The sequence below is a fragment of the Pyrus communis genome, chromosome 4, assembly GCF_963583255.1.
Source record: "Pyrus communis chromosome 4, drPyrComm1.1, whole genome shotgun sequence".
Lineage (NCBI taxonomy): Eukaryota > Viridiplantae > Streptophyta > Magnoliopsida > Rosales > Rosaceae > Pyrus > Pyrus communis.
In genome coordinates, this window is record NC_084806.1 from 11,189,400 (window position 1) to 11,211,476 (window position 22,077).

The window sequence follows — 22,077 nt, forward strand, 5'->3', positions numbered from 1 at the left end:
TGGTAGACTAAAATTTGTAAACTATATTTGCAGACTAAATTTTGTAAACTAAATGATATAGAAGTTGATGACTGGATTATTACTTAAGTGTTGATTAATGTACTTATTTTTTTGTTACTGACACATTATATGGTTTATAATTTTAGCCTACCTAACATTACACAACATTTTTTATTATCAAAGTTAAAAGATACGAATCATCCATGTTAATTATTAATTAAAAAGTTGTTTGAAGAATGATCCGGCATTCTCTTTTGAGTAAATTACATAAAACTACCTAAACTATTAGGTCATTAACAGTTTCATACCTCATCTTTAAAAAGTTTCAATGTCATACCTTATCTTCGAATTTTGTTGCAATGTCATACCTTTCGTCAGTTGTCTGTCAATTCCTCTGTTAAATGCTGACATGGCTTGTGACGTGGCACACTTTATATTAAAAAACTAATAAACTATTATTAAAAATTTAATTAAATATTAAAAAAATTAAAAAAAAAATCATTAATTTTTTTTTTTTTTGCACGGGGACTGACCCCGTACCCTTTATTCCCCCTCCATTTTCTCCCCTACTTCTCTCCTTCACCGTGCCCAGAACCCGATCCATCGTCCCCATTCGTCCCCCTCACCCCGCGTCATCTTCCCCATCCATCGTCCCTCCCTACACCCATCCTTCACCTCCTCTACGCACCCATTTCCCATCTTCCTCCCCTTCAACCCGAGCCCAACCTGCAACCCAGAAAAAAAAAAAAAAAAAAAAAAAAAAAAAAAAAAAAAACCCATCTTCATCCCCCCTTTCTTTGCAACCTAGATCCTGTCTTTTCCAATGGATGTGGATTTAAGGAGTGGAGTGTGTAAAGGAGGGAAAAGGGTGGGTGTGCTTTTTTTTTTTATTTTTGCCTTTTTCTTTTTTTTTCTTCTTCTTTTGGGTTGCAGGTTGGGTTTGGCAAGGGGAGGGGGAGGGGAGGACGAATTGGGTTTACTTTTTTTTTTTTTTTTTTTTTTTCCTTCTCATCATCATCATCATCATCATCATCTTCTTCTTCTTCTCATCTTCTTTTCCTGGGTTGCAGGTTGGGTGAGGGGGGGATGAATTGGGTTTGTTTTTTTTTTTTTTGTTTTTTTTCTTCTCTTCTTCTTCTAGGTTGCAGGTTGGGTGGTGGGGGGAGGGGACGAATTGGGTTTGCATCTTTTTTTTTTTTTTTTAAATTTTTTTTATTTTTTTCTCTTCTTCTGGGTTGCAAGTTGGGGTGGGGGAGGGGGGACGAACTGCGTTTGCTTCTTTTTTTTTTTAATTTTTTTTCCCCTTCTTCTTCTTCTTCTTCTTCTTCTTCTTCTTCTAGGTTGCAGGTTGGGTGGGGAAAAGGGGACGGGGTTTCGGGGGGTGGGGTTGGGCGGGCAGGTGATGGGATATGGGTTTAGTTTTTATTTATTTATTTTTTTAAATTAATTTTAATTTTTTAATATTAGTTAATATTTTTTTAAAGTTTTTAATAATTTTTTTTAATATAAAGTGTGCCATGTCACAAGCCACGTCATTATTTAATAGAGGAATTGACAAACAACTGACGGAAGGTATGACATTGCAACAAAATTCGAAGATAAGGTATGACATTGAAACTTTTTAAAGACGATGTATGAAACTGTTAATGACCTAAAATTTGAGGTAGTTTTTTGTAATTTACCTTCTCTTTTTCTCTAGCACTGGGATTATCATAAGGAGATATTTTTTAGTTTGAGCAGCACACAAAATGGTACACCACGTGTCATTATACAAATGGTAGGATATATGTGTGTTAAAAAAGTTAATAACTTAAAAAACAAAATTTTCCACCACTTACATCAAAACATGTGGTGTACCACCCGTGTTCCTGTTATAATAAAAAAAATTTCTAAAATAAGAGGAGCAAGTAGAGAAATCCACCAAGACCACAAATTCGGACCCTTAAAATTTGATTCAACGACTAAAGTTATTATAATTTTTAAAGTAGACTTCTATCTGTATCCGTTACATCAAATTTTAAAAATCCGAATACGTGGGGTTAGTGTATTTGATGGAAGGGATTCGGGAAAGTACGCCTTTCCCAAGTAGAGCGTGGAATGCATCATTCGGGTGCCGTTGACTTGATTTCTCCTGCATCTCTGGTCTTCTTCTCTGCAAACTGCAATCTATCTCTCTCCCCTTTGCTGATTGCTTCTTCACAAACAGAAAACAAAACAAAGATGGTAGAAGCAGTTCCATTTGGCATCGCCACCCACTTACTGGTGAAGCTTGGTTCTTCCACTTTCCAAGAACTTGGCCTCATCTACGGCGTCGACAAGGAGCTGACCAAGCTCGAAAGCACACTTTCCACCATCAGAGCTGTTCTTTCCGACGCCGAGGAGAAACAAGAGACGAGCCATTTGGTGCAAGAATGGATGAGGAAGCTCAAAGATGTTGTGTACCGTGCTGATAACGTGTTCGATGTTTTCGAAACCAAAGCTAATGACGGCAAAGATCAGCTGCTGCTGCTGCAGGTACGCGGGTTTTTTTCACCTTCAAACCATCTCGCTTTTCGTCACAAGATGGGGCGCGAGATCAAAGAGATTAGAGAGAGTCTAGATGAGATTGCTGCTGATATTTCCAAGTTCAACTTCAGGGCGGGATCGGTGACAGTTTATGCAGATATTGGGCTCCAAAATGGTTACGAGAAGGAAGAGACACACTCTTTTGTGTTGCCTTCGACTGTAATTGGAAGAGACAAAGATAAAGAGGAGATGGTGAGATCTTTGATGTGGGAATGCGACCGAGAGAATGTGTCTATCGCGGCCATTGTTGGTATTGGGGGACTGGGGAAGACTACTCTTGCGAAAATGTTGTACAATGACGAGAGGGTAGTGAGCTATTTTCAGCTTAAGATGTGGGTGTGGGCTTATGGAAACTTCGATGTGCGATCAATTGCTTCGAAGATTTTGAGTACTGGCACTGCAGATGAATTACAAGAGTCGGAATTTTCTCATCTGCGAAATGGTCCGCAGAAAAAAATGGTCATGGAATTGGAGGAATTGCAGATTCTGCTTCGAAAGAAATTGGATGGGAAACTCTACCTACTTGTTCTTGACGATGTATGGAATGAAAATCGTAATAGTTGGCTTCAGCTGAATGATTTGTTAAGTGGTGGTGCCAAGGGAAGCAAGATTGTGGTAACAACTCGTAGCACCAAGGTTACCTCGGTTATGGATATAGATTCACCTTATGTGCTGCAAGGTCTACGAGAGGAAGAGTGTTGGACATTGTTCAAGAAAATGGCATTCAGAAAAGGAAGGGAGGATGAGAACCCGATGTTGGTGCCAATTGGAAGAAGAATTGCAGACAAGTGCCAAGGCGTTCCTCTTGCAATAAGGACTCTCGGAAGCTTGATGAGATACAAAACTAGCGAAAGCGAGTGGCTGGCAATTCAAAATAAAGAAATTTGGGAGTTTCCGAAGGAGGAGAACGACATTTTAGCAGTACTGAAGCTAAGCTATGACCACATGCCAGTTTATTTGAAACAATGCTTCTCCTACTGTGCCTTGTTCCCCAAGGGATATGAAATTGGTAAAAGGTTGTTGATCCAGCTGTGGATAGCTCAAGGTTACATTCACCCACCAAGTAAAGACAGCAACTTAGAAGATATCGGTGATACATATTTCAAAGAATTGTTATGGAGGTCATTGCTTCAAGAGGTTAAGAAAGACGTTGATGGAAATGTAATTAGTTGCAATATGCATGACCTTATACAGGATCTTGCACGAGCAGTTGCAGGATCCGAATGCTCAATTTGCAATGTTGATTCAGGAAATGTATCTGAAAGAGTTCATCATGTTTCATTTAGTCAATATCTGCCTTCCTCATGGGAAGTTCCAACAACGTTGCTCAAAGCAAGGAAGGTGAGGACATTTGTTTTACCACTTCAGTATCAAACACATAAGATCTCCACCAGCCACAGTACAATCATTTCAAGTTTGAGGTGTCTGCGCGCATTGGATCTACATAACATAAGAACTAAGGAGCTTCCGGATGTCATAGGCAAGTTGACTCATCTTAGGTATCTTGATCTCTCTGGTAATGTTTATCTGGTGGTACTGCCTGGTTCGATATGCAATCTGCAGAATCTGCAGACACTTAAACTCAATCGGTGTTACAGGCTTAAGCACCTCCCTAGAAATCTCGGGAAGATGATCAGCCTCAGACATCTGGAGATCAGTGGTTGCTGCAACTTGACCCACATGCCGCCTGGGCTGGGAAAATTGATCTCTCTTCAGACATTACCAATATTCGTCTTGTGCAAGAAGTCTCTTTCTTCTAGTGGACTAGACGAGTTGAGTGGCCTGAACTGTCTCAGAGGGATGCTTCATATTGTTCATTTAGAACATGTCAAAAACGTTACAAGAGGGTCGAACAGATCAATCTTGAGCCAAAAGCAATGTCTTCAGTCGTTAAAGTTATCCTGGTGCAGAGAGGAGGACAAAGGTTGTAATGGAGATGACATATTGTTGGAAGGCCTACGACCCCATCAGAATTTGAAGGCACTGCACATAGCTGGGTATTGCAGCGTTCAATTCCCTAACTGGTTGATGCCCAACACTGCATTGTCTTTGCCAAGTCTAGTTGAAATCACTATTGAGGGTTGGAGCAGATGCCAACATCTTCCGCCATTCGACCAACTGCCTTCTCTGAAATTTCTCAAAATCTACTCTTTAGGTAGTGTTGAGTACATCAACAATGGCGCCAACTGTTCTTCCACTACTCGTTTGGTTGATGGGAAAAGAGAAGCATTGTTTTTTCCCTCCTTGAAAGAGCTTGTACTTTATGATTTGCCACTCTTGAAGGAATGGCAAGCACAGATAGTAAAAACAGACACCATGGGAACAGGAAGTACGCCAAAACATCAGTCGCTATCATTTCCTTCCCTCACCAAATTAACTATTATGGACACCCCCAGTTTGCTGTCCATGCCAATGCTTCCACAAGTTGAAGAACTGATTATGGTCAATGTCACTGAGAAGCTGCTCAAGTCAATGGTGACAGTAGTAAAAGCAGCTCTGGAAAGCCCAACAGCCTCTTCCTCATCCTCCTCCACCTCCCCCTCCTCCCTTGCTATGTTGAAGTTTCTGAGAATCCAATCCTGCAACGATCTCATGTCTTTGCCTGATAACGGGATGCAGAACCTCACTTCTCTTGAGCTCCTAGAGATTGTAGATTGTGAAAATTTGAAATCTCTACCTAAAGAAATGCATTGCAAGTGCACTTGGTCAGGATTTAAGAATGCAGAACTCTGCATCGTCTAGTGACAAAATGCTAAGGCATCAGCTTCAGAGACGGTTGGGGAGGTTTATACAACATTGTTTTTTGAATACATTGCTGAGTGATTCATCATAAATATTTTATACGTCTAATACTTGTCCTGTAGTTATACATAGAAGTATGGAATTGTTCGAAAGATCCAATGTTATATATAACACATATGTGATCAGCGCAATGACAGGAACGGAAATGCAACTTGTACTGAAAGCCACAAAAATTTATTTCGAAGATCGAAGCTGAAGAATTATACACATTGCCTACTTTATTTTCCTCAGTTCTTGAAAAATAACATGAAAAAAAAAAAAAGAACTACATAATTCTCCTTTATTTTGGTTTCTAAGATAAAGGACTTGAATGAATACTGATAAACTGCATTTATTTACAAGCGAAGAGTCACCGGTTATGTAGATCTTTCTGAGACAGCAACTTGAGCTGCTGCTAGCCTAGCAATAGGTACCCTGTCAAAGAATTTGGATCAGTAATCGATGTAGTTATAGACATAGTCTATGCAACTTAAGTAGACAGGTGAAAGAAAAAGAAAACCTGAATGGAGAACATGAAACATAGTCTAGTCCGGCCTCTGCGAAAAATGCAACAGAAGAAGGCTCTCCACCATGCTCTCCGCATATTCCAACCTGTTTGTTTATAATCACGTGGGAAATTATCAGAAGAAGAGAAAAATGGAAGAAGAAAAATCTTGTTACCATATGACGCATCATTCAAATCAAGTTGACACCCCAATTTCTTATACAATGCTTGTGCATTGCTGGTTACCTTTAAGCTAGGCCTAGCTGCACGACCCTTTTCCGTTGCCATCTTGATGAGCTGCCCAACACCTTGTTGATCAAGTACCTGCAGAAAGCCTTGTGAGACGATTCTGGTAATATCGAAGAAAACCTATTCGTGATGAAGCCTGCATGGACTTGCATAATATGTGACTAACCTGGAAGGGATCGTTCTGAAGAAGGCCTTTGGAGAGGTAAATAGGTAGAAACTTGCCCACATCATCTCTACTGTACCCGAATGTCATTTGTGTGAGATCATTGGTCCCGAAGGAGAAGAACTCAGCTTCCTTTGCAATCTATCATCGTAGATCAAAGAAAAAAAAAGATATTATTCAGCAGAATATGAATAATTCTTCAATCTACATTGAAATAACAAAGTCAGCCTATCAATTTACTCTTACCTCATCTGCAACCAGAGCAGCTCTAGGGATCTCGATCATAGTTCCAACCTTATAGCTCACGGTGGTACCCATCTCAGAGAACACGTTAACCGCGACACTGTGAATGAGCTTCACTTGATGTCCCAGTTCCTGAAGGCAAAAATTTCATTTAGGATGAAATCTCTATCACTTTGCATTTCTCACAAGTCCATACGAATGAATTATGAAGTCAGTATGTTTACCAAAAAAATGAAAAATTATGAATCCAATATCGTAAATAAATAATGAGAAATGAGAAAGTGAAGAAAAAGAATGCAGGATCATGCCTGAGGTATTCCGACAAGGGGAACCATTATCTCAGGGAAAACTTTGACACCCTGGTTGCTCACTGAGACTGCAGCTTGAAAGATTGCGCGTGCCTGCATTTCGGTGAGCTCTGGGTAGGATATCCCTAGCCTGTTGACACATTAGAAGTTCTTCATTTAAATTTTATCAACCCATTTATGCATAGAAGCATTCGTGCAGCAAAAACATGTGACGCTGAGATATGAAACTTTTGTCAGAGTTGCAAATAACATAGATCCAACGTGATAGGCAACCAAGTTTATGATGCATATGAACTATGAAGTTACTAAATCAAGTGAATGAAGTTCATCAGTTAGAGAACGTTTTCCGGAACAATTAAAATTGGAGTGAATATTTAGATTGGAGAGCCCATGTGAAGAATGAAGAGCCACGAAACCTGCAGCCGCGGAAACCAAGCATGGGGTTCACTTCTGATAATTTTTCAACTCTGGAGAAAACTTCGTCCTCAGTCATGCCAGTCTGTGCAGTTAGTTGGCCGACAATCTGCTCCAAGTTACCTTCTGGAAGAAATTCATGAAGTGGAGGGTCTAACAGGCGGATTGTTACCGGAAGACCTGAAATTTCATAAATTTATGTGATAAATAAGCTAATAAAACTACAAAGTTAAAGCAAAATATTGATAAAATCTTAAATACATATACTACGGTCCTAACAATCACAGGGAATTTTGTCAATGAGGTAAACATACTAACAAATTTCAAATTTATAAATCAAATTTGTGAAAAATACCATCCATTGCACGGAAAATTCCTTCAAAGTCAGATCTCTGATATGGTAGTAAGAGGTCCATTGCCGCCTTCCTCTGTTCAGGTGTAGCCGCCATGATCATTTTTCTTACTGCCTTTATTCTATCATCCGAAGCAAAGAACTGAAACATAAAAAACATGTGAAATATAAAAAGAGATCTACAACCTGACATTATTTGTTAACAGCCAAACATTTTAGCAACGACAAATAATTACCATGTGTTCTGTCCTGCAAAGTCCAATCCCTTGTGCACCGTTATTTCTTGCTGTTATCGCATCTTCAGGCGTGTCAGCATTTGCCATCACCTGTTGCAACATTACCATGAACATTGTTAGAGAAATCGGTACTCGTACCAGTGAAAAGGAAAAAAAGGGAAGGAAATAAGTCACCTTGAGACGCCTGACTTTATCAGCCCAAGACATAAAGGTTTCCAAATCGCCACTCAAAGCCGGAGGAGAAAGTGGCTGTTTTCCCAATATGACTTCACCAGTCGATCCATTGAGTGAAAGCCATTCTCCTTCATTGACCACCGTTTTCCCGATCAAAACCAGCTGTATAATCAATGAATAACCCTCATTTAATACCATTCTCTTGACACTTCACAGAAAAAATATATTGTTTACAAGGGAAAGCTGTTACTACCACCTTCTCTCTGTCATTTACTCGGATGTCAGCGCAGCCAGAAACACAACATTTGCCCCACCCACGGGCTACAACAGCTGCATGAGATGTCATGCCACCTCTAGCTGTCAAGATTCCAGCAGCGGCATGCATACCCCCAACATCTTCGGGGCTAGTTTCAGTCCTTACCTGTAATAGTGCACAACAACGATTCTCAATGATGAAATAGGGCCATGGCTCAACATATTCCGGAAGATAAATATGATTATTTAGCTTACCAGGATAACTTTCTTTCCTTGTGCATGCCATGATTCAGCATCTTCTGCATTGAACACGACTTGTCCTACTGCTGCTCCTGGAGATGCAGGTAACCCAGTGGCGAGCACTTTGTCTTTGTAAGCGGTTGGATTCTCAAACTAATCAGACAAAATTATACATAAGGAAGTTATAAATTCATCGGTACATTACACAAATCGGCCTATTGATATGTAAACTTAGAAATGAGTATAAATACCTGTGGATGAAGAAGTTGGTCAAGGTGCTGTGGTTCCACCATCTTGATTGCAGCATGCTTATTCACAAGCCCTTCGTTAGCCATGTCTACGGCTATCTTAACAGCTCCTTTACCAGTACGCTTTCCAACACGGCATTGCAACATCCACAACCTATTTTCTTGGACTGTGAACTCAATGTCCTGTAATTGTTCCCCATGCTTATAAAAAACTGTATGTTCCGATAAACCAAATAGATGTGAATGTAATACTGATAGGAATATATCATATATGGAAATGATAACTCTTACCATCATATCTTTGTAATGCTTTTCCAGAATTTCACAGTTCTCCACAAGCTCCTTGTAAGCTTCGGGCATGCAATTTTTCATAGCATCCACATCTTCTGGCGTCCTGATCCCGGCAACTACATCTTCTCCCTATTCATTCCAATTTTTGAGCTATAAACAGTATACTACTATCGACTTAGAAAAAGAAGTTTGGTATATATAGCAGTATCAAAAACCTGAGCATTGACTAGAAACTCGCCATAAAGCTTCCTTTCACCCGTGCTTGGATTTCTAGTGAACAGAACACCTGTCCCTGAAGTACTTCCCATGTTCCCGAAAACCATGCACTGAATGTTAACTGCGGTTCCCTTCAAACCTGTTATCTGATTGATGCTCCGGTATTTAATGGCCCTTGAGCTGTCCCAAGAATCGAAAACTGCTTTAACAGCCAAGAGAAGCTGTTGTTTTGCATCTGCAAATATACATGGGAACAAGGACATGTAAACGCAGAGTTGTGCCACGAAAAAGTGGAAAATATGAAGTTGTTGTCGTTTTACTTTGTACCTGAAGGGAACTTTTCACCAGTCGTTTCAAGATAGACATTTTTGTATTGGTCTACCAGCTCTTTAAGATCAGAAGCTGTTAGCTTTGTATCAAGCTCAACTCCTTTTTTACCTTTTAGTTTTTCCAATTTCTCCTCGAACGATGAGTGTGGAATTCCCATAACCTTCAAACATAAAATGGATGAATTCATAATACATCTTGACAAAAAAATCATCAATTTTCACATATGAACATTGCTAGATGTATCAATTAAGACTTACAACATCTCCAAACATGTCTAGGAAACGTCTATACGAGTCATAAGCAAAGCGCTCTCCGCTTTTTGCGGCCAAACCAGCAACCACCTTGTCATTGAGTCCAAGGTTGAGGACAGTGTCCATCATGCCAGGCATGGAAATCTAGGCGCAATGGGCGAAAATCAGTTGGTGCACGACATAAACTAATTCTTATTAAACAGACTGTTGTCCTTTTGCCATTGCTAAGATAAATACAGAAGCCATAAAGGCTGTAAATTCGAAGAATTGAAAAACTCTTACAGCGGCACCAGAGCGAACAGAGACAAGAAGAGGCTTGGAAGGATCACCAAGAATAGCACCAATATCCTTCTGCACAATCTCCAAGCCCTCTAATATCTCCTCCCACAAACCTTGTGGTAAGTCTTTGCCATTGAGTTGATACTCTTGGCATGCTTCTGTTGATATAGTAAGTCCAGGCGGGACGGATAGGCCAATGCTAGCCATTTCTGCCAGGTTTGCCCCTTTCCCTCCCAACTACAATGCAAAGGCATGATGAACAAAATTCAGATTCTATGACTAAATCGAACATGTAAATCAATGGACAAGTACAAACTGAACAATTATGTTATGTAGCATAAACATATGTTCGATTGAGTTAAATGTAAAACTCCTCGTGCAAAACCGGGCTGTACAAATGCTAGCACTTCACTTTCTCGCACTGGTAGCATGTCAAAAGTGAAGTAAAACTTACCAATGACTTCATGCCCTTGTTGCCTTCACTGTTTCCTTTTCCGAAAGTAAATACTCGCTGTGGACACAAAAGAGAAGCCTTTTAATAACTACAGGCATCTTGAACAAAATGCTTATACAAAGTTCATAACCAGTCAAAATGATCATGATAATTAGTAATGAAACCGCTCAATATAAGTTCGATTTGCATTTTTTTCAGGTTTCCAATGTGAAACTTTACAACGGATGTAGAGGTCCAAGATGTCCAAAGGATTAGAATAATCCGAGGCGGGCTTTTTATCTTTTCAACAGAGGATACAATATGAGTACCTTTTTGATTGTTGCTGCATTTTGATCTGCAACTGGGGACAGAACGGATTTTGCTTGGCTTTGTCCAGGCTCATACTTCTTCAGGTTTGGGTTCGTGGTCCCGTTTACTTTCACAGTGGACGGCATTTTTTCTACTCTCCCTGCTTGAGAAACCCAAGCAAATATTAACAATGTACACAAATCATACAACAATGTTTAATTGATGAGTACTAATACACTTCTAAGCAATATAAAATAATTTTAACTGAAATCATAAAAATTGGATTTGAAAATGGAATTGTTATAAGCACTGCAAAATAGTCATCGTGCACTCATGCGGCCTTGATATTTTTCGTTTGGGAGGAATGCATAATTGATTATTTTGGAGGGCTGATAACAGCTCCGCACAGAGAATTATTGTGAAATCTTAATAGAAATCATACTAATTAGATTAAAAAAGAGAATTCTTATAAACACTCCAAGGTATTCGTTCTACACTCCTCCACCCTAGTTAAAATTCATTATGGACGAGCGCATGATTGGCTGTTTTAAAGTGCCAATAACAACTCATATACATACTTGCTGAAGATTGAACTGAGCAGAAGAAGAGTGAGAACAGCTGCAAAAGTTGCTAAGTGATCTTGAGCTCCAACTCTTTGCTTTGTTTGTAAGTGTAATGGTGTGATGAATTGTAGCGCTAACTCCTCCTTTTAAAGGCACAGCCACCTGGCGGAGATGATGACATGTAAGAAGCCAAATATTATTTTTTACCACTCCGTTTAAGTAATATTAAGAGCTTTTTTAGTTGGTGATGAGTTGAAAACGGAGATCTAGATCCGGGCACAGTCAAGTTGACTAAATCAGTTATTGTTTGGATAACTCTTTGATAAATATTAATACCTTTATAAATAAATAAATAAAAGTTATTATTACCGTGGACGGTGTCTGATGATGACTTGGCAAACTCTCAAGTCCAAAGTTACGCACACCAAACCTAATCAATGAATGAGGATCCTCGCCGAATCCTCTTTGAGGATTCAGAAGATCTTCAAATTACATCCGTTTATGGTATGTCATGCGATTAGAAATCATTGTAAATTTTTTTATTTAAAATTGAATATAAATAGTACCTGACGAAAATTGGCCGTACAATCTACAATGAACGGATGTGATTAGAGGATCACCGGGATCCTCAAAATGAGAACCCTAATGATCAATAACCACGTCATTTTAGAAATAATTGTTTTTCTTGTTTATATATTTACTTTCTAAATTACCCAAAACCCAAAACCCTACCTATTTATCTTTTTTACAAAAAAGGAAACTACGAATTTAATACTAATTTAGATTCCTCTTATTTTGATGCTTATAATTTTGATTTTGCCGCAAAATATCTTATTGGTTCGACTTTTGTATTGTTATTAAAGTTGGAAGATGTTCTATGTTCGAATCACCTTTTGAACATTCAATGCCTTTCCTATTAATGTGAAATTCAATCTCAACACCTTCTTGGATTGTAGTGCATTGACTCTCTGAAGAGGAAGCTTGTTAGGGAGCCATTGCTAATAAACTCACACTACTAGAAATCATGGCAAAACACCGCCAGAAATGCCATTTAGTCACGTTTTAAATAAATGTGCGCAAAGTGGTTTAGGCTCCAAATGGACACACTACCTTCACTTCAACTGAAGAAACCATACAGAAAAAAACCCCAATAGAAACATAAAGGAGCTTTGAAGCTCATTCAGGTTTTGAATTATTTCCACATTTTGTGATTTTGAGTGTGAACAAAATTGTATTTTCGCACCACTTTTGTGAATTTCGCGAATACACATATCATTAACATGATAGTGGATTATAAGGAAAATAAACTCTGGTTTCTAGCTAACATTTAATGGGAAGCGTATGAATTGAATTGAACAAAGCTTCACTAATTTTGTGAGGAAGACTAATATCATTTAACTCCGTAATTGTCATTCAAGATTTAATTTACAACATAAATAATTTTAGATGAGATATTTGAGAAAATTAAAATCAAGAATATCATTTTCATTTTTGGAATATCTTTTTTACTTTTTGTTAAGCTGAACGAGGTTGTAATCACTCTTATCATTTTAATTTTTTTTTTTATCAAATATGCACATATATGCATGCTGAGGATTGAATTGCTTTCTGATCAGAAGAAGAGTCAAGAACTGCTTGCATAAGTTGCAAATAGATTTTGATCTCCTAACTCTTGCTTTGTTTGTGACTGTAATAGTGTGATATATACAGCGCTAAATTCTTCATTTCAAACAGATAGTTTATCTACTACAACGTGACACATAGCATAGCTAATAACATGTCACATGTCTAATGCCTTACTATTGTAATTAATTAGCTTTTTTTTTCATTGAACAACCTAAAAGTTTGGAACTTATCTACTACTAATTTGTTGTAAAATGCAAAAGTTTTTTTAGTTCACGATAAGTTGAAAAATGAAAATCTAAATACGAGTGCGGTCGAGTTGACTAAACCAGTTTAATATTAATATTAATACCGTTTTTAAATGAAAAAAGATGTTATATTATTGTTGACACTGTCCAGTGATAGACCTGGCAAACTCCCGAGTCCAAAGCTGTTATGATATAATTTATGACCAAAGAGTTGTTACGATGGCACCGGCTCCTCCTCTTCCTTTGTAGAAAATCTGAAACCAAAGAGCTCATGCCACGTAGATATGGATATCGGTGGAGCCATGCTGCCGAAGGAGAGTGAAAAGTTTGCATTGTTCTTGGTCTAAAACTTCTTTGAAATCTTCATGTAGAACTAGGCGTTGAATTCTCAGTTAGTTTCTTCTTTCCAAATACTTGATTGAAGAAATTGACCTGTCAATGTTTGAATCCGTAGCTGAATATCATCCGTTCGTGTCTTCATATCATTCGCATGGTTCATGTTTTATTTCGGTGCCACAAGGAGATAAGCTAAAGAAGTGAAGTTGCCTCTTTGTGAAGATTGAAGACTACTACATCTAGTGCAACATGAAGTTGCACAAAGGTACAAGCTGCTCCACAGAATAGGTCTAGGAATTGAGTTTGTTATTATTATCCTTGTATGAACCTTATTTCCACTAGTAGACCAGACTCCATAGAGTCTCCCAATTTTTTATCTAGTTATGTATTTTCCAGGCACAAAATTGATGTGTGTATTTTGGTTCATGTTGTCTACATTTATGGTTGTGGTCAGAATACTTGCATAATGAACTGATAAGTTAATTGTCTAATCATTTCAATTAAAAAATTATGCCGAATTTAAGTTATCCGTTCCAACCCAATCTTTTATACCAAATGATAGCTATATGAATCCAAGCGAAGTGATATGCAATCTCCAAAATTTGCCCAACTTGACAAAAGAATTTTTGAATATCATGGAAAATAAGAAGAAATTTCATGGCCGTCCAATTCATTCTTGTTGACTGTGATTTTGATATGTAAATAGAAAAAGAAAAATCGTTAGGCTTCACACATATAATATGCTCTAGTACCATGAAGAAAGTTGAAATTCCATCATAAAATCATTGGTAATCTGAGGAGTATCCCAATTACTTATAAGCACATGAAAGTCTCTTCTCTTATCAATGTGTGATTCATTCTCACACACCTTCTTCGATAGTTTGACATCGACTCTTTAGGCACCAAATAAACACACTACCTTCAACTCAAGAAACCATAAAACTACACGGCTCAGTTCTACCAGACCAAATCTAACAGCAAGGAAAAGACAATAAACAAAAAGGCAAAAGAAAATAAAATAAACCATAGCCCAGTAGAGACACATAAGGAGGTTTTAAATTCTTTCAGGTTTTGAATTATTTTTCCACATTTAATTTGTGAATTTGAGTGTGAACAAAATTGTATCATCACACCACTTTTGTGAACATGATAGTGAATTATAAGGAAAAGAAACTTTGGTTTCTAACTAGTATTCACGAGGAAGCGTATGGATATTGGATTGAACAAAATTTCCATAATTTTGTGACGAACATGAATTTCATTTAACTCCTCTATTTTGAATAGTTTATATTCAGATGAAAGTAGTTTTAGATGAGATATTTGAGAAAACTAAAAATGATCAATATCATGTTTCATTTTTGGTTAATAAGCAAGCAAGGTTGTAACCACTCTATAACCATAATTAGTCTCATATTTGTTTTATTTACCCAAATTTCTATATACTAAAATCCAGTCGGAAAAATAATGTTAACCAACAGTGTTACACTGTTTCTTTTCCTTTTTATTTTTCAATTTGCACAATAAAATTACTAGAATGCCCTTTAGTCATCTTACCGTTTCATTCCTTTTCTTTTCTCCTTTTCTCTCTCTTGACTCTTTCTCTCCTCACGACTCCGACTAGTTTCCTTCGAATCTGGGCATGGCATGGGTCGGGATCACCACCAAATGATTTCTATTGAACTCAGGTACATGGTAGAACAATTGCATGTGAAGTTTTATCTCGATTCAGTGTTGATTTGAATGAGAGTTTACCGACTTCTTTTTTTGGCGAGTTGTAGGGGTTTGGCGAAGCTTTCCCAACCAAATCTTTGGATTGCAGTTGGTTATGTTTGCTTTCACCATTTCCCATTTCTTCAGTCTATATTTTCTTTTACGTCGGCATATTTTCACTCTTTCACAATGTGATCCAATATCTCTCAATCCCACTTTAGGGTTTCGAAAATTTCAAAACTAAAATTTTCTTTTCAAATTTCAAACCCCAGCTTGGAGATCACCTAAGGCTCTGATTCAAGAAGCGTATGCTGTTGGCTGTTAAGATTCTGATTTATGACGTGTCCCAGAGCAGGTACCATTTAGGTTTTTTAAACTTATTTATTTATTTTAATTTTTTGTTTGGGTTATGGGTTTCTGATATTTATGTGCATGCGCGGATTCAGAATTTTGATATAGGCTGGTTTCAATATAAGAGTTTCAAAACTAAAGAGTGTGATATTGGTGGAGAAAGGTGGTGGAGATCAGAATAATTGATAACGTTGCATGTCTTCTTGTTTCTCAAGGATTTTGACTGTTCAATCACTCACGTCGCCGACTTTGGCAATTTCGACTCTCTTGCAACCTTTTTACTGTTCTAGGTTTCGACTCTCTTGCAACCTTTTTGCATGTTCTAGGAGAACAATACTCAATTTATACAACTGTTAATTTTAAGTGTGCCGATTCTGTAGATTGCTATATAAATATCATGCATGTGATCAATGCAAACACAGGAATGCAACTTGTACTGTTGTATCAAGTCACGAGTTTAACATTAAAGATAATTTATTCCCAAAGATCCCACTTTATTTTCCCTGTTCTTATAAATTAATATGAAAAATAAAAAAAATTTACAAGTGCAGATTCGCTGTTATGCAGTATTTCTCACACAGCAACTTGAGCAGCTGCTAGCCTAGCAATAGGTACCCTGTCAAAGAATTTAGGATCAGGAATTTGATCTGGATGCAACTTTAAGTTGATAGAGGAAAGAAAAAGAGAACCTGAATGGAGAGCACGAAACATAGTCTAGTCCGGCCTCTGCAAAAAAGGCAATAGAAGAAGGCTCTCCACCATGCTCTCCACATATTCCAACCTGTTCATTTATAATCACAGTACGAAAATATCAGATGAAGAAAATAATGGAAGAAGAAAAATCTTGTAACCATATGGAGCATCATCAATATTAAGTTCACACCCAAATTTGTGATAGGATGCTTAAAATCACTGCAATGCCAGTTACCTTTAAGCTAGGCCTAGCTGCGCGTCCCTTTTCCGTGGCCGTCTTAATGAGCTGCCCGACACCTCCTTGATCCAGTACCTGCAGTCAACAAATCAGTTTGAATTATTTTAATGTTCCCTTATAAAACGATTCTGGTGCCATTGGAAAACCCCTATCTGCAATTATGACTAACCTGGAATGGATCGCTTTGAAGAAGGCCTTTGGACAGGTAAACAGGTAGAAACTTGCCCACATCATCTCTACTGTATCCAAAGGTCATTTGGGTGAGATCATTGGTCCCGAAGGAGAAGAAGTCAGCTTCTTTCGCAATCTGTAATAGTTGATAGAAGATAAATATCATATAATTTAGTAGAAAATATGAACATCATCTTCCTCCTACGCAGGGAAGTTTCGAAAAGTAAAAAATAAAAGGGAAAACATATCAATTTAGCCTTACCTCATCTGCAACAAGAGCAGCTCTAGGGATCTCAATCATGGTTCCAACCTTATAGCTCAAGGTGGTACCCATCTCGGAGAACACTTTAACTGCAACACTGTGGATGACCTTCACTTGATGTCCTAGTTCCTGAAAGACGAATATTCAATCAGGATTGAATTTGCATCTCATTTTTTTTCACAAATAAATTAAGATAAAGAAGAAAGGGAGGAAAAAGAATTGCAGGATCATGCCTGAGGTATTCCGACAAGGGGAACCATTATCTCGGGGAAAACTTTGACACCCTGGTTGCTCATTGAGACTGCTGCCTCCAAGATTGCACGGGCCTGCATTTCAGTGAGTTCTGGGTACGATATGCCTAGTCTGTTGATTACATCATTAGAACCCTTTCATCAATAACAAAGAGATCAACTATTTATCAACTATTTAAGCATATAACATTCATGTAGCGAAAACATGTGACACCAAGATATCAAACTTGTGCCATATTTCCATATAACATTATTATGGATACAAAGCAGGTAACTAATTTTATGGTTTTTTGCTGATTGAAGTTCATCAGTTAAAAGCGCTTTGTTAGAGAAATTTTGAGAAAATTATTTGTGAGTTTGTGCGGAGATTGAAGAGCCAGCAACCTGCAGCCACGGAAACCAAGCATCGGATTTACTTCTGATAATTTATCAACTCTTGAAAAAACTTCATCCTCAGTCATGCCAGTCTCTGCAGTTAGTTGGCCAACAATCTGTTCCATGTTACCTTCCGGAAGAAATTCATGAAGTGGAGGGTCTAACAGGCGGATTGTAACCGGAAGACCTGGAAATTCATAAAATTATGTGATAAATAAGCTACTACAACAACAAATATACAGCAAAATATTGACAAAATGATAAACAAGTAGATTTAGATCCAAGACTTCCGGATAGTTTTGTCGCAGTCAATGAGGTAAGAATAAGAAAATTTCAAATTCATAAATTAACATTTGTGAAAAATACCATCCATTGCACGGAAAATTCCTTCAAAGTCAGATCTTTGATATGGCAGTAAGAGGTCCAATGCCACCTTCCTCTGTTCAGGTGTAGCCGCCATGATCATTTTTCTTACCGCCTTTATTCTATCATCCGAAGCAAAGAACTGTAACATAAAAACAAGAGAAATATCAAAAGAGCTCCATAACACAAAATTGCAACGAAACAAGGCTACAACATTGATAGAACATTACAAATTCAGCCAAACATTTTTAGCAACGGAAAAATAGTTACCATGTGCTCTGTCCTGCAAAGTCCAATCCCTTGTGCACCGTTATTTCTTGCAGTTAGCGCGTCTTCAGGTGTGTCAGCATTCGCCATAACCTGTTTCAGCATCGCCGCAAGTTTTTATGGAGATGTTGGAAATGGGACACGTGAAAGAAAAATAAGGCAAGAAAATATGGTACCTTGAGACGCCGGACATTGTCAGCCCAAGACATAAAGGTTTCCAAATCGCCACTAAAAGCCGGAGGAGAAAGTGGCTGTTTTCCTAATATGACTTCACCAGTGGATCCATTGAGCGAAATCCATTCTCCTTCTTTGATCACCGTGTTCCCGATCACAACCAGCTGTTTCATCAATGAACAAAACCCAGTTATGCCATTTTCACTTTTGGTTTTACTGCGGGAGATTGTTTATAAAGAGTAAACAATGGAAACAACCTTCTCAGCGTCATTTACTCGGATATCAGCGCAGCCAGAAACACAACATTTGCCCCACCCACGGGCTACAACAGCCGCATGAGATGTCATGCCTCCTCTGGCTGTCAGGATCCCTGCAGCTGCATGCATACCCCCAACATCTTCGGGGCTAGTTTCAGTCCTTACCTAAATATGCACAACTCAAAGTGTGTCGGAAAGAGAAAAAAGTTATCAGTGAATAAGACGAACATGGATAAAATTTTACCAAGATGACACTCTTTCCTTGTGCCTGCCATGTTTCGGCATCCTCAGCACTGAACACGACTGTCCCTACAGCTGCTCCTGGAGATGCAGCCAATCCAGTGGCGATGACTTTGTTTTTGTAAGCGGTTGGATTCTCAAACTGATCGGACAAATATATACAGAAGAAGTAAAAAATCCTAGTGTGTTTATTCATGGATACATTGATAACGCATATGCATGTCTGGCCTAAATACCTGTGGGTGAAGAAGTTGGTCAAGGTGCTGTGGTTCCACCATCTTGATTGCTGTGCGCTTGTCCACGAGCCCCTCATTAGCCATGTCTACAGCTATCTTAATCGCTCCTTTACCAGTACGCTTTCCAACGCGGCATTGCAACATCCACAACCTATTTTCTTGGACTGTAAACTCGATGTCCTGCAAATTTTCCCCATGCTTTATTTTCCTAAAACCATATGTTCTGATAACCGAAAAACTGTGAATGAAATACTGAAACGAATAAAATACATGGAAATGAAAAATCTTACCATCATATCTTTGTAATGTTTTTCTAGGATTTCACAGTTCTCCACAAGCTCCTTGTAAGCTTCTGGCATGCAATTTTTCATAGCATCCACGTCTTCTGGCGTCCTGATCCCGGCAACTACATCTTCTCCCTGTTCAATTCCAATTTTGGAGCTACTCATTAAACCCTAACAAAAGAGTCTATATTGTTGTCGACTTAGAAGGAGAAGTTAGGTATAAATAGTGGTGTCAAAAACCTGAGCATTGACTAGAAACTCGCCATAAAGCTTCCTTTCACCGGTGCTTGGATTCCTAGTGAACAGAACACCTGTCCCTGAAGTATTTCCCATGTTCCCGAAAACCATGCATTGAATGTTAACCGCGGTTCCCTTCAAACCAGTTATCTGATTGATGCTCCGGTATTTAATGGCCCTTTGGCTGTCCCAAGAATCAAAAACTGCTTTAACAGCCAAGAGAAGCTGTTGTTTTGGATCTGCAGATATTCACGGGGACAAGGACATGTAAACATACAGAGTTGTGCTACGCAGAAGTGGAAAATACGAAGAAGTTTTTGGCGGTTTGATTTGTACCTGGAGGGAACTTTTTACCCGTTGTTTCGAGATAAACATTTTTGTATTGTTCTACCAGCTCTTTAAGATCAGAAGCTGTTAGCTTTGTATCAAGCTCAACTCCTTTTTTACGTTTTAGTTTTTCCAATTTCTCCTCGAATGATGAGTGTGGAATTTCCATAACCTTCAAATGTATAATTGATTAATTCAGATTGCATCTTGAAACAGAAAAGATAAGGTTGAATTTATTAAGCCAAAGTTTAGATAAAAATATCTAGTTTAGACACATAAACATCGTGAAATGCATCAATAAAACCACTTACAACATCGCCAAACATGTCCAGGAACCGTCTGTAAGAGTCATAAGCAAAGCGCTCTCCACTTTTTGCGGCCAAACCAGCAACCACCTCGTCATTGAGCCCAAGGTTGAGGACAGTGTCCATCATGCCAGGCATGGAAATCTAGGTACATAGCTCACAAATCAGTTGGTGCAAGACATAGATTAGTTATTGTTAAACAGACCGTTGTCAAAGGTGCCATTCTAAAGTACTACATAAGACATTACGGCTGTAAATAGTAATTGAAAGAACTCTTACCGCGGCACCAGAGCGAACAGAGACAAGAAGAGGCTTGGAAGGATCTCCAAGAACAGCACCAATGTCCTCCTGCACAATCTCCAAGCCCTCTAATATCTCCTCCCACAAACCTAGAGGTAAGCCTTTGCCATTGAGCTGATACTCTTGGCATGCTTCTGTTGATATAGTAAGTCCAGGCGGGACGGATAGGCCAATGCTAGCCATTTCTGCCAGGTTTGCACCTTTCCCTCCCAACTACAAGGCATAGCCATGATGAACACGGAATTCAGATTCTATGATTAAATCGAACATGTAGATCAATGGACAAGTACCAATTGAACAATTCTGTTATGTTACATAAACGTATGTCCGATTGGTATCAAATTTAAACTCCTCTTGCCAAATCGGGAAAGTGAAGTAAAACTTACCAATGACTTCATGCCTTTGTTTCCTTCACTCTTTCCTTTTCCGAAAGTAAATACTCGCTGTAGAAACAAAGGAGAAGCCCTTCAGGAACTAGAGGCACCATGAACAATATGTTTGCACGTAGTTCATAACTAGCCTAAATTGATCGTGATATAGTACCTTTTTGGTTGGTGGTGCACTTGGAACTGCAACTGGGGACAGAACGGCTCCGGGCTCATACTTCTTCAGGATTGGATTCGTGATCCCGTTTACTTCTTCGGGGTTGGCTTTCACAGTGGGCGGCATTTTTATACTTTCTCTGCTTTAGAAACCCAAGTCAATATTACAATGAATGTTTCATTAATCAGTAATAATCAACTTCCAAGAAATATGAAATACTTAAATCTTAATAGAAATCATACTAATTAGATTCGAAAATGAAATTGTTACAAGCACTGCAAAATAGTCATTACGCACTCCCGATCTTGATATTTTTCATTAGGACGGAGCACATAATTGACTGTTTTAGAATGCTAATAACAACTTTCGAAAATGAATTTTCTATGGGTCAAAGAGTGAAACAGAATTCAAAGTCATATGATCAAATATGCAAATATACAAACCAGTTGAAGATTGAAGTGCTTTTTTTTTTCTTCAGAAGAACAGTCGAGAACTACTTGCAAAAGTTGTAAAGAGATCTTGAGCTCCAATTCTTAATTCGTTGTGACTTTAATGGTGTGATATTATATATAGTACATGTCTAATGGCTACTACATAGTTGCCCTTTCAGCTGGGAAACATTATCTACTGCATCGTGACACGTGCCCGATGACATGTCACATATCTAATGGCTAACTATGGTAATTATCTTCTTCTTTTTTTTTTTTTTTTTTTTTTTTTTTTCATTAAACACTCTAAAAGTTTGGAACTTATCTATTACTCATTTGTTGTAAAATGCAATATTAAAAGCTTTTTTTATTTCACTAAAAGCTGAAAACGAGATCTAAATCAGAGTGCAGTCAAGTTGACTACATCAGCTCTTATCGTTTAGAAATGACTAA

General features: G+C 38.2%; 3 protein-coding genes across 4 annotated transcripts; 1 reads left to right on the forward strand and 2 right to left on the reverse strand.

The window, feature by feature from the left end:
- The first annotated feature begins 2,220 nt into the window (after positions 1–2,220).
- On the forward strand, positions 2,221–5,307 carry LOC137732679 (putative disease resistance protein RGA1). The gene has a single exon (XM_068471974.1). It carries the CDS (start codon positions 2,221–2,223, stop codon positions 5,305–5,307), a length of 3,087 nt encoding a protein of 1,028 aa, XP_068328075.1.
- A 363-nt stretch (positions 5,308–5,670) lies between these two features.
- LOC137731515 (pyruvate, phosphate dikinase, chloroplastic-like) lies at positions 5,671–10,988 on the reverse strand. The gene is made up of 20 exons (XM_068470637.1): positions 10,863–10,988; positions 10,555–10,611; positions 10,104–10,337; positions 9,828–9,965; positions 9,568–9,730; positions 9,240–9,475; positions 9,025–9,153; positions 8,737–8,916; positions 8,501–8,638; positions 8,247–8,411; positions 7,991–8,152; positions 7,817–7,906; positions 7,584–7,722; positions 7,231–7,408; positions 6,815–6,944; positions 6,510–6,638; positions 6,267–6,404; positions 6,098–6,175; positions 5,867–5,958; positions 5,671–5,781 (listed from the first exon to the last, which is right to left on the reverse strand). Exons 1-20 carry the CDS (start codon positions 10,986–10,988, stop codon positions 5,724–5,726), a joined length of 2,760 nt encoding a protein of 919 aa, XP_068326738.1. The 3' UTR covers positions 5,671–5,723.
- A 5,064-nt stretch (positions 10,989–16,052) lies between these two features.
- Positions 16,053–21,765, reverse strand: LOC137730966 (pyruvate, phosphate dikinase, chloroplastic-like). 2 transcript variants are annotated; one of them, XM_068469985.1, is made up of 21 exons: positions 21,640–21,765; positions 21,197–21,335; positions 21,040–21,096; positions 20,633–20,866; positions 20,360–20,497; positions 20,058–20,220; positions 19,725–19,960; positions 19,491–19,619; positions 19,201–19,380; positions 18,969–19,106; positions 18,725–18,889; positions 18,470–18,631; positions 18,297–18,386; positions 18,030–18,168; positions 17,673–17,850; positions 17,271–17,400; positions 17,038–17,166; positions 16,774–16,911; positions 16,602–16,679; positions 16,363–16,454; positions 16,053–16,289 (listed from the first exon to the last, which is right to left on the reverse strand). In XM_068469985.1, the coding sequence occupies exons 2-21, from the start codon at positions 21,320–21,322 to the stop codon at positions 16,247–16,249; spliced, it is 2,745 nt and encodes a 914-aa protein (XP_068326086.1). In that variant the 5' UTR covers positions 21,323–21,335; positions 21,640–21,765; the 3' UTR covers positions 16,053–16,246. The 2 variants fall into 2 exon arrangements, with proteins under 2 accessions (XP_068326086.1, XP_068326087.1); XM_068469986.1 differs by having other exon boundaries at positions 21,197–21,338; positions 21,640–21,733.
- Between the last annotated feature and the right edge of the window lie 312 nt (positions 21,766–22,077).

Excerpts from the sequence above, each read along its gene's own strand:
- LOC137732679 (XM_068471974.1), top strand. The coding sequence starts at position 2,221 with ATGGTAGAAGCAGTTCCATTTGGCATCGCCACCCACTTACTGGTGAAG.
- LOC137731515 (XM_068470637.1), bottom strand. The coding sequence starts at position 10,988 with ATGCCGTCCACTGTGAAAGTAAACGGGACCACGAACCCAAACCTGAAG. Across the intron at positions 10,612-10,862 it reads ATGCAGCAACAATCAAAAAG|CGAGTATTTACTTTCGGAAA; the intron begins GTACTCATATTG and ends TTGTGTCCACAG. Across the intron at positions 8,153-8,246 it reads GAGTAAATGACAGAGAGAAG|CTGGTTTTGATCGGGAAAAC; the intron begins GTGGTAGTAACA and ends TTGATTATACAG.
- LOC137730966 (XM_068469985.1), bottom strand. The coding sequence starts at position 21,322 with ATGCCGCCCACTGTGAAAGCCAACCCCGAAGAAGTAAACGGGATCACG. Across the intron at positions 18,169-18,296 it reads TTTGCAGGACAGAGCACATG|TTCTTTGCTTCGGATGATAG; the intron begins GTAACTATTTTT and ends TTTATGTTACAG. Across the intron at positions 16,680-16,773 it reads TTCAAAGCGATCCATTCCAG|GTACTGGATCAAGGAGGTGT; the intron begins GTTAGTCATAAT and ends TGTTGACTGCAG.